General features: G+C 43.8%; 1 protein-coding gene across 1 annotated transcript in view; it reads right to left on the bottom strand.

Moving 5' to 3' along the window:
- The window catches only part of ube2o (ubiquitin-conjugating enzyme E2O), a 192,987-nt gene that overhangs the window by 143,156 nt on the left and 37,657 nt on the right, over positions 1–12,174 (bottom strand). The window contains exons 2-3 of the mRNA XM_080209242.1: positions 2,400–2,462; positions 1,579–1,689 (exon numbers count right to left, since the gene is read on the bottom strand). Coding sequence (XP_080065368.1) covers positions 1,579–1,689; positions 2,400–2,462 — 174 coding nt within the window. The remainder of the gene's footprint in view (positions 1–1,578; positions 1,690–2,399; positions 2,463–12,174) is intronic.

Genomic DNA, 12,174 nt, shown 5'->3' with positions numbered 1-12,174 from the left:
AGCAATGGGCCAAAGATCAACTTGAGCAGTTCTGAATGCAACAGAACTGTGGACATATCCTGGAAATGGAACTTGGAGATTCCAGAACACTGTCAGCACAGCTGCACATATCTTGGGATCAGCCCTAGAGAAATCAGGTGAGAAGAGAAGAAAGTTTCACAGGAAAGGTGACACTTCAATATACAGATATATATTTCTGTTGAAAACAATGCCTGCTCCTTAAGGCTACAAAGCCAAGGAAACAAAAATACAAATAAATTTATAAGCTTGATACTTTCAGATTAAAGGGGAAGGAAATAATGAATCTAAAACAAAGATCAGGAAACTAGAGTGTTGGCTGATACTTTCTGAAGGAGCATGAGCACCAAAGACTATTGAGTTGAAAGATCCATTTGTGTGCTGCATACCCCATGCACAATCGCACCATCAAGTCAGCATCCTACATCACAGCCAATAGTTTAAATAAAAGGAAAATACAATGGATGCCAGAGATCTGAAATAAAAACAAAGTGCAGGAAAACCACAGCAGGTCTGGCAGCTTCTATGGAGAGAGAAACAGTTAACATTTTGGGGAGTGGAGATGGTTGGTGGATGGGTAGGCAGAGCAAGAGATCAGATAGGTTAAGGATGAGGGAGGTTAAACAACAATGAGGCAGAAGGAGTGGTAATGAGGATATTAAAGCGCTGATCCAGAGCAGAATAAAGATCAGCACTTTCTGAAAGCAAAACCTATGCCTGACCTCTTTGGCACTATCTGCCCTCCCCATTTTCAACAGCACAAAACCCATCACCTACCAATCTCACTTTAGTCCTGAGAGGAGACACATTGGACTTAAAAAATGTGAACTCTGTTTCTCTCGTTAGAAGCTGCCAGACCAGCACTTTGGTTATTTATGTGCGTCCCAAGTAGGCTTACATTAACACTGCAATGCAGTTACTATGGAAATCTCCTAGTCACCACACTCTGACACCTGTTCAGGTACACTGAGGGAGAATTACGGCCAGTGCACCTAACCAGCACATCTTTCGGACTCTGGGAGGATCACCCGGAGGAAACCCATGCAGACTCCACAAAACCAATTGCTTCGAGTTATCGTGAAGAGCTGTTCCCAGGCAAATCCTCAATAATCTGATGAGGCTTCTTCCCAAAATGAAACAGGGACAATAAACAACACCAGTGGTTAGCACTGCTGCCTCACAGCATAAAGGACCCAGGTTCAATTCCAACCTTGGGTCACTGTCTGCACAGAGTTTGCACATTTGCTGTGTGTTTTGGTTCCTCCCATACTCCAAAGATGTATCGGTTCGGTGGTTTGGTCATGCTAAATTGCACTTGTGTTCCAAGATGTGTAGATTAGAGAGATTAGCTGTGCTGATTGTGAAGGGTCATGGGGATAGCGTTTGGGTGGGATGCGCTGTCGGTGAATCAGTGCAGATCTGATGAGCCGAATGACCACCTCCTGCATTGTAGGGATTCTATGAAGGTTCTATTTCTATGAAATCCTACTTTTTGAAAAGGTAGAAAGCAATGGAAATGTTAGCAAACAATGACAATCTTGCGGCTTCCTAATCACACACCCAAATATGCTGCAAATCTCTGCTGTTGACTGGGTGAAGAATATAATTTGTTCCCAAAATCTTCAACGTGCACTCCATATTCACATCAATCACTGTTCCACACTGATTATCCTGTAAAAGATGCAGACACAGAATGAAGAAAATGAGTTGAGTGCATCACACTGCAATAGAACGAAGAACACCAAGGATAGCAAAAAATTAACTGCTATTTTAATGATGAAATTTCACAAAAACAATTAGAGTCAGAGGTTTATAGCACGGAAACAAGCCCTTTGGGCCAACTTGTCCATGCCAACACTTTTTTTTAAATCCCTAAGCTGCATTTGGCCCATATACCTATATACCCATCTTACCAAATGCTTTTTAAAAGACAAAGTTGTACCCTACCTCTTGTAGTTTGTTGCAGACACTCACCACCCTCATAAAAAAATTGCCCCTTTGGGAAAAAGTTGCCCCTCCAAACACTTACGTCTCTCCATTCTCACCTTAAACCCAGGCCCTCTAGTTTCAGACTCTCCTACCTTTGGGACAAGACATTAACTACCTACCTTATCTATTCCCCTCATTATTTTATAAACCTCTATAAGGTCACCCCTTAGCCTCCTACGCTCCTGAGAAAAAAGTTCCAGCCTAACCAGCCTCTCCTTATAACTCAATCCATCAAGTCCCAGTAGCATCCTAGTAAATCTTTTCTGCACTCTTTCTAGTTTAATAGTATCCTTTCTATAATCTGGTGACCAGAACAGCACAGTATTTCAAACATGGCCTTACCAATGCTTCAAATTCCAGAAGAAAATGTGATGCAGAGACAAGGAACTTACAGCATTTTTGCCCATACGTCGAACCAAGTCACGGGGCATCAGCGAACGGTCTTCCAGTTTCAGCTATAAAGGAAAAACAAAGCAATGTGCTTACTGATCCAGTATAAATGAACCTGTGTAGATTAATCCATAGTGCACAAGTTAAAGAATAAAGGCCATAGCTACAATAAAACTGATTAAAACAAGAACAGCAAACATCAGTAAAGAACAAAGTACATAACAGAGCGAATAGAAAAATCTTATAAAACAGGAAGGAAATCAGCCAGAAGTCATGGTCTATGTAAAAACCAGTTAAGGAGATACTACGGAGGTTTTGTAGAGAGTGCGACGATCCCAGGGATGTTCACTACAGATTGATTCTCATGCCATTTGCTGAGCCGTACACATCCTGGCAAGTGAAAATTATTCCATCACTGGAATAATCACTGACTTGTAGGTCATAAAAAGGCACTGGGAAAGTCAGGAGAGGGTGGTCAATGTGTGGAATTCACTACCAAATGTAGTTGAGGTCAAAATGTTGTCTGATTTCAAGAAATTAGATATAGCTCTTGGGGCCAAAGGGATCAAGAGATATGGGGGAAGGGGGAAAATCAAGATATTCAATATGATCAGCCATGATCATAATGAATGGCGAAGCAGGCTCGAAGGGCCAAATGGCCAATTCCTGCTTCTAATTTCTATGAGTCACTAGCCACAATATTTATGAATCCTGAGCTTCCAAACTCTCAGACCACAATCAGTAAGGATAGGCAACAACACCTCTTCCACGATCATTCTCAACACCTGAGTCCCACAAGGCTGTGTTCTCAGCCCCCTACTATACTCCTTATACACCAATGGTATGGCAAAATTCCCCACCAATTTGATTTTCAAGTTTGCTGACGACACCACCGCAGTGGGTCAGACCTCAAACAATGACAGAGCACAGGAGAGAGAGAGATAGAGAATCTGGGGGTTGAGCTATGAGGAGAGGCTGAATAAACTGGGCTTGTACTCGTTAGAGTTTAGAAGGATGAGGGGAGATCTCATTGAGATGTACAAGATGACGAAAGGGATGGATAGGGTAGAGGTGGAGAGGTTCTTCCCGCTCAGAAAGGTCAGCAGGACTAGAGGGCACAGCCTCAAGATAAGGGGGGGAGCAGTTTAGAACAGAGTTGAGGAGGAACTTCTTCACTCAAAGGGTGGTGAATCTCTGGAATTCTCTGCCCGTTGAAGTGGTGGAGGCTTCCTCGCTAAATATATTTAAGACGTGGGTAGATAGGTTTTTGGTAGGCAAGGGGATTAAAGGTTATGGGGAGAAAGCGGGAAAGTGGAACTGAGCCACTTCAGATCAGCCACGATCTTATTGAATGGCGGGGCAGGATCGAAGGGCTAGATGGCCTACTCCTGCTCCTATTTCTTATAACAATAATCTCTCCCTCAATGTCAACAAAACAAAGGCGATTGTCATCAACTTCAAGCGTAGAGGAGAACACGCCCCTTCTACATCAATGGGGGCAAAGTAGAAGTGTTTGAGAGCTTCAAGTTTTTAAGTGCCCAGACCACCAACAACCTGTCTTAGTCCCCCCCATGCCAACACTATAGTTAAGAAAGCCCACCAACACCTCTACTTTTCAGAAGACTAAGGACGTCTGGCACATCAGCTACAACTCACCAACTTTTACAGATGCACCATACAAAGCATTCTTTCTGGTTGCATCACAGCTTGGTATTGCTCCTGCTCTGCCCAAGACCATAAGAAATTACAAAAGGTAGTAAACGTAGCCCAGTCTATCACATAAACCAGCCTCTCATCCACTGACTGTCTACATTTCCAGCGCCTCGGAAAAACAGTCAGCATAATTAAGAACCCCATGCAGGAAAAAAAATACAAAAGTCAGAAGGTCACGTATCAACTGAATCAAGAACAACTTCTTCCCTGCTATCAGACTTTTGAATAGATCTACTTCACACTGAGTTGATTGTTCTCTATACCCTAGCTATGACTGCAACACTATTCTGCACAGTCTCCTTTCCTTCGACTAATGTTACGCCGTTGTTTAAGAAGGGTGCCAGGCAGCTAATGTTACACCGTTGTTTAAGAAGGGTGCCAGGCAAAAGGCGGGGAATTATAGGCCTGTTAGTTTAACGTCTGTTGTAGGTAAAATGTTAGAATCCGTCATCAAGGAGGAAATAGCGAGGCATCTTGAGGGGAACTGCTTGATAGAGCAGACGCAGCACGGTTTCCTTAAAGGGAAGTCGTGTCTGACAAATTTACTGGAGTTCTATGAGGATGTGTCTAGGGCGGTGGATAGAGGAGAGCCGGTGGATGTGGTCTTTCTTGATTTTCAGAAGGCGTTTGACAAGGTACCTCACAAGAGGTTATTGCAGAAGGTCAGGGGGCATGGAGTTGGGGGTAGGGTGTTAACGTGGATAGAGGATTGGTTGTCAAATAGGAGGCAGAGAGTGGGGGGTCAATGGGTGCTATTCGGATTGGCGGATGGTGACTAGTGGAGTGCCCCAGGGGTCGGTGCTGGGGCCTCAGCTATTTACCATTTATATAGATGATCTGGAGGAGGGAACCGAGTGTATGGTGTCGAAATTTGCTGATGACACCAAAATTGGTGGAAAGGCAAATTGTGCGGAGGGTGGTGAGAGTCTACAGAAGGATCTAGATAGGCTGGGCGAATGGGCCAGGAAATGGCAAATGGAATTTAATGTTGGCAAGTGCGAGATGGTCCACTTTGGTAGGAATAATGGTAGGACGGATTATTACTTACGTGGAGAAAAACTGCAGCAGGCGACGGTGCAGAGGGACCTCGGGGTCCTTGTGCATGAGTCGCAAAAACCCAGCTTGCAGGTGCAGCAGGTGGTCAGGAAGGCAAATGGGATGCTGGCCTTCATAGCGAGGGGGATTGAATATAAAAGTAGGGAGGTCTTGCTGCGGCTGTATAGGGCATTGGTGAGGCCGCAGCTGGAGTACTGTGTGCAGTTTTGGGCACTGTACTTACGCAAGGATATTTTAGCCTTGGAGGGAGTGCAGAGGAGGTTTACTAGGCTGATGCCGGAGTTGAGGGGGTTGAGCTATGAGGAGAGGCTGAATAAATTAGGCTTGTACTCGTTAGAGTTTAGAAGAATGAGGGGAGATCGCATTGAGACGTATAAGATGATGAATGGGATGGATAGGATAGAGGTGGAGAGACTCTTCCCGCTCAGAAAGGACAGTAGGACTAGAGGGCACAGCCTCAAGATAAGGGGGGGGGGTTTAGAACGGAGTTGAGGAGGAACTTCTTCACTCAAAGGGTGGTGAATCTCTGGAATTCTCTGCCCGTTGAAGTGGTGGAGGCTGCCTCGCTAAATATTTTTAAGACGCGGGTTGATGGGTTTTTGATAAGAGAGGGGATTAAGGGTCATGGGGAGAGGGTGGGAATGTGGAACTGAGCCACGACAGATCAGCCATGATCTTATAGGATGGCGGGGCAGGCTCGAAGGGCTAGTTGGCCTACTCCTGCTCCTATTTCTTATGTTCTTCTCTATGAACAGATGCAAGAAACAATACTTTTCACTGTATACTAATACATGTGACAATAATAAATCAAATCTAACTGCACAACACCCATAAATACTGTGGTCGTAACACGTGAGAGGCTGGGAATTCTGTAGTGAGTATTTCACCCCGACTCCCCAAAGCCCGTCCACCATTTACAAGGATCCAGTCAGAACATTGCACTTGACTAGATGAATGCAGCTCCAACAGTAAAAGTCACTAGTAACCAAGATGAAAAGGCCCACCATGCTAAATGGATAGACTTTGAATTGCTGGATGTGTTCAACACTGGGCAGCCACAAGGCACTATGGGGCATTGGCAGAATTGCACTCAACCACAATCTATAACCTCAGCCTGGCATATCCCCCACTCTGCCATTACGAAGCCAGGGTGTCAAGCCTGGTTCAATGAAGAGCACAGGAGGGCATGTCAGGAGCAGCACCAGGCATACCTAAAAATGAGGTGCCAACCTGGTGAAGCTACAACACAGGACTACTTGCAATCCATCTCAGCCTTCTTCAGAGTCCCCAGCAAAACCAATATAATTCACAACACGATGTCAAGGCTGAAAGTAGAAGATATTGGAAAGACTATAGACCTTGACAATATTCTTGCAGTATTGAAGACTAATGCATCAGAACTAGCTACAACACCAGCCAAGCCGTTTACAATTATAACACAGGCGTCTACCTGGCAGTGTGGAAAATTGCCCAAGTATGTCCTGTAAACAAAAACCTAGACAAATCCAACACATCTAATGACTATCCTATCAGTCTACTCTTAATCAAGGTGATGGATGGGTCATCAACAATGCAATTAGACAGCACTTTCTCAGCAATCAAGTGGCACTTATAGGTGCACAAGGGCAAAGGGGCCAGAGTGCCTAGGCATGGAAGAAAAGGGGTGAGAATATTCTAAAATACCCCCTTATTCCATAATATTCCACAGCTCCACTAATACTTTGTCACCAAATGGCACAATCAAGACATCTTTTGCCACTTAGTACCAACTTGAAGAACCAAATAAATGTTAAAGTTGAGACCCAGCAGAACACAAGAATTTATGGAAACACAGGACTTTGGAGCAGGGGTAAAGCTATTCAAGCTTGTTCCTAGCTGATCTGGTTATGGTCTCAGCGGCATTTCCTTTCCGCACCCCACAACCCTCCATTCCTTTATCTAACTAAATTTATTCAAGGATGATTTAAATAGTTTAAGACCCAGCCTCCATTACCTTCTGGGAAAGAGAATTCCACTCTCTAACAACCCTAAAAAAAAAACCATCTCTCCATCCTAAAAAGGGAGACTTTTTATTCTTGAACTATTGCCAACTTCGAGTTTCCCACAAGCAAGGAAACATTCTCCTGTATCTAGCCTATCAAATTCCTTAAGAATCTTGTGCTTCAAAAGACCACCTTTCATTCTTCTAAATCTCAATGAGTATTGGAACTGTTCAAATCTTTCATAAGATAAGCCCTGCATCTCAAATGACTCAAGCAAACATTGTCTAAGTTGCTTCCAAAGAAATAATATATTTTTTCCAAATAAGGAGACCAAAACTGTACACAGTATTCCAGGTATGATCTTACCAACAGCATGTACAGCAACAATATAGATTCCCTTTTATATTTCATTCCCCTTGAAATAAATGTCAAGCTGAAAGTGAAACTCTAACATGTTTTAATCATCACTGAGTGGTCCCTTTACCATGCTCCTGCCTCACTGCACATTACCGAGGTTTAGGATAGCCTGCTTCCTAGTTAGATCTGGAATGTACAGCTCAAAGAAATTCTCTGGAATAAACTATGGACTCATTGTCCAGGCTACTTTTACCATCTTATTTTTCCAACCTACATGTAGATTAAAGTCACCCATTATTAAAGCAGTACCTTTCTTAAATGTTATGTTCTGTCCAACAGCGTGACTAACGTTGGGTCCCTATAAACTACTCCCATACGTGACCTCTCACCATTGCTATTTGTTATCACTACCCAAACTGGTTCTATATTCTAATCTTCCAGACTAAGGTTACCTCAGTATTGAACTGATATTTAAGTAATATGCTGCCCACAACCTTTTCCAAGCTTCCTGTAATTTCTTTACGTCAGATACCCTCTAACAAATATTTAGGTCCCAGTCATAGTCATGCGGTGCAGAAAAAGCCCTTCAGCCTATCGAGATTGCACCGACAATAGCCACCACTAAAATCACACGAATCCTGTTTTCCTGAATATTATGATATTTCAAGTGCTCGCCCAAATGTTTCTTTAAAGGTTGCAAGGTTTCCAGCCCCCACCACCTTCCCAGACAGTGCACTCCAGGTTCCCAGCAACCTCTGTCACCTTTCAACCATGTCTCTTTTCCACCCAACAGGTCATACATTTTTATTTGTTAACAATTCATCCCTTTGGTTACAAATGCTGTATACTGGGTCTTAAACTCTGTTTGCCATTGCTGCAATCAGCGGCCTTACCTCATTGTGTATTCTCAGTTATATACGGTCCTTCATGTCCATTAGCCAAGTTGCTACCCTGCTCCATTATTTTGTTTCTTCTTAGGAACAGATGTTGAATCAAGCTGTTTGCAACTTTGGTGGCAAATCTGGTCCAATTGGACATCACACCATTAAGCTTCCGATTGGACATCACAGCACTAATACTGCCTATTTCCATCTCCATTATATTGCTTAAACCCCATCTGTTTCAGTTGATCTTCCAATGAAACCCTCAATGTCTTTATGTCTAGGCTTGACTATTCTATTGTATTCTTGGCCAACTTCCCACATCCCACCTTCAGTCTTCAAAAACTTGAATAACGCACCAGATGTTCTGAGAAACATGTTTTAGTGAGGAGCTGAAGGAAATCAGCATTAGAAGAGAAGGGATTGAAGGTAGATAAATCTCCAGGTCCTGATAATCTTTATTCACAGTACTTAAGCCAGGGCCTTAACAGATATCTTCATATTTTCTGTGACCACAGGCAAGGGTCCAGAACATAGAACATAACAGCGCAGAACAGGCCCTTCGGCCCACGATGTTGCGCCGACCAGTTAAAAAGCAATGACCCTCTAACCTAAACCAAACCCTTTCCATCCATAAACCTATCCACGGATCTCTTAAACGCCCCCAAACTAGGCGCATTTACAACTGCAGCAGGCAGGGCATTCCAATCCCTCACCACCTTCTGGGTAAAGAACCTACCCCCGACGTCCGTCCTATAACTACCACCCCTTAATTTAAAGCTATGCCCCCTCGTGCTAGCTTTCTCCATCCGAGGAAAAAGGCTATCACTGTCCACCCTATCTAAACCTCTAATCATCTTATATGTTTCAATAAGGTCCCCTCTTAGCCGCCTTCTTTCTAACGAAAACAACCTCAAATCCCTCAGTCTCTCCTCATAGGACCTCCCCTCCATACCAGGCAACATCCTGGTAAACCTCCTCTGCACCCTCTCCAAAGCCTCCACATCCTTCCTATAACGTGGGGACCAGAACTGCACACAATACTCCAAGTGCGGCCGCACCAGAGTTGTGTACAGTTGCAACATGACGCTGCGGCTCCTAAATTCATTCCCCCTACCAATAAACGCCAAGACACCGTATGCCTTCCTAACAACCCTATCTACTTGATTCCCAACTTTCAGGGATCTATGTACACATACACCTAGATCCCTCTGTTCATCCACACTATTCAGAGTCCTACCGTTAGCCCTATACTCTACACATCTGTTATTCCTGCCAAAGTGAATTACCTCACACTTTTCCGCATTAAACTCCATCCGCCACCTCTCGGCCCAGCTCTGCAACTTGTCCAAGTCCCCCTGTAAACTATGACACCCTTCCTCACTATCTACCACACCTCCGACTTTGGTGTCATCAGCAAATTTACTAATCCACCCAACTATACCCTCATCCAGATCATTTATAAAAATTACAAACAGCAGTGGCCCCAAAACAGATCCCTGAGGCACACCACTCGTAACTGAACTCCATGACGAATACTTACCATCAACCACCACCCTCTGTCTCCTACCCGCCAGCCAATTCCTGATCCAATTACCTAAATCACCCTCAATCCCATATATCTGCATTTTCTGCAGAAGCCTTCCATGGTGAACCTTATCAAACGCCTTACTAAAGTCCATGTATACCACGTCAACTGCCTTACCCCCATCCACCTCTTTGGTCACTTTCTCAAAAAACTCAATAAGGTTAGTAAGGCACGACCTACCCTCCACAAAACCATGCTGACTCTCTCCAATCAATTCATTACTCTCCAAATAACTATAAATCCTATCCCTAATAATTTTTTCTAAAACCTTGCCCACAACAGAAGTAAGACTCACTGGTCTATAATTCCCGGGGAAGTCTCTGTTCCCCTTCTTAAACAATGGGACAACATTCGCCATCCTCCAATCCTCCGGCACTATACCTGTGACCAACGATGACCTGAAGATCAGAGCCAGAGGCTCTGCAATCGCCTCTCTTGCCTCCCAGAGGATCCTAGGGTAAATCCCGTCCGGCCCAGGGGGCTTATCTGTTTTCAAACCCTCAAGAGGAGTGGAGAATAGCAATTGTTGTTCCCTTGTTTAAGTAGTAGGGATAATCCAGGAAATTATTGGCTGGTGAGCCTGACATCAGTGGTGGGGAAATTTTGGGAGAAGACACTGAAGGGCGGGATATATGCACATCTGGAAGAAAACTAACTAGTTAGTGACAGGCAGCATGGTTTTCTACAGGGATGGTCATCACTCACTAACTTGATTGAGTTTTTTGAAGAAGTGACAAAGAATTGACAAGGGAAGGGCTGTGGATATACTTGAAATGGACTTGAAGTAGGGAAAAGGATGAATGCATTTTGTACTTGAAGGGAAAGGGTTAGTGGATTTTGTACCTAGAATATGTCACAAACACAACCCATCCTCATGGCCGATCTTCTTAAGCTTATATTGTTCCCTGCATTAATATAAGTTTCTTACTCGTGTGTTACATGCTTTAACTTGCATTTGTATAAAGACAGATTGTTTAATGTGGCTGTTATTTTGTAGACTTTGTAAATCTTACCTATTTGTGTTAGTTGGACATCATTACACAGATGGCAGTTTACGATACCGGCATTTAACAGGAAGAGTCCTGCTGGGACAGCCACGATCACACAAGTAACTTCAAAGACAGGGATGCTGGTACTGCTGCAGAAGGGCTCCTGTGTCCTGACTACAGGGCTGTAATTCCTGACTAACTCTGGGGCTGCATCACGACCCAGGAAGGAAGAATGGAGGTCTGGCAGGAATTGGAACTTTGAATTGTGATTCCTGCTGGAGCTCATAATGTATAAAAACCTACTTGTGTTTGTGTTCTACGAGAAGTCTGGTAAGCCTTAATCGGAGCCAGTTTCTCCCCAAAGCTTTGGAATAAAAACCACTGTATTTTGACTCACTAACAGTCTTTGAGGTATTATTTTACCCACAACACTTGAAGATACTTGACAACGTTCCACATGGCAGATTGGCACAAAAACTAAAATCATATAGAATTCAGGGTGGGCTGGCTAGATGGACACAGAACTGGCTTGGTTATAGGAGACAAAGTAGTGGCGGCAGAGTGTTTTTCAGAATGGAAACCTGCAGCTAGTGGTGTTAAACAAAGAACAACCCAGCACGGGAAACAGGCCCTTCGGCTCAACGAGCCCGCGCCGCCGCATCACCCTACACCTATTCTGCCCTGCGTGTTCCACAGGGATCAGTGCTGGGAACTCTGTTGTTTATAGTATATATAAATGATCTAAGGGGGTGGCAGGGGTCTGATTAACAAGTTTGCTAATACTGCCGGGGATTGTCAGAGGATATCACAGGATATAGATAGATTGGATACTTGGGCACAAAAATCGTGGATGGGGTTTAATCTGGACAAATGAGGGGTAATGCATTTGAGATAAAATTCGGTGTGAATTATACTGTAAATGGTAGAACCCTTATGAACATAAGGACTAGGAGTAGGAGTTGGCCATTTGGCCGAGTCTGCTTTGCCATTCAATAAATTGATGGCTGATCTTTTCATGGACTCAACTCCACTTACCCGCCCACTCACCATAACCCTTAATTCCTTTATTGTTCAAAAATGTATCTATCCTTGCCTTAAAAACAGAGGTAGCCTCAATTGCTTCACTGGGCAGAGAATTCCAGATTCACAACCCTTGGTGTGAAGAAGTTCCTCCTTAACTCAGTCCTAAATCTGCTTCCCCTTATTTTGAG

The sequence above is a fragment of the Carcharhinus amblyrhynchos genome, chromosome 21 (assembly GCF_965287045.1).
Source record: "Carcharhinus amblyrhynchos chromosome 21, sCarAmb.v2.hapA, whole genome shotgun sequence".
In the NCBI taxonomy this organism is placed as follows: Eukaryota; Metazoa; Chordata; class Chondrichthyes; order Carcharhiniformes; family Carcharhinidae; genus Carcharhinus; species Carcharhinus amblyrhynchos.
The sequence above is the reverse complement of the archived record's forward strand: the minus strand, read 5'-3'. Positions and strand labels throughout refer to the sequence as shown.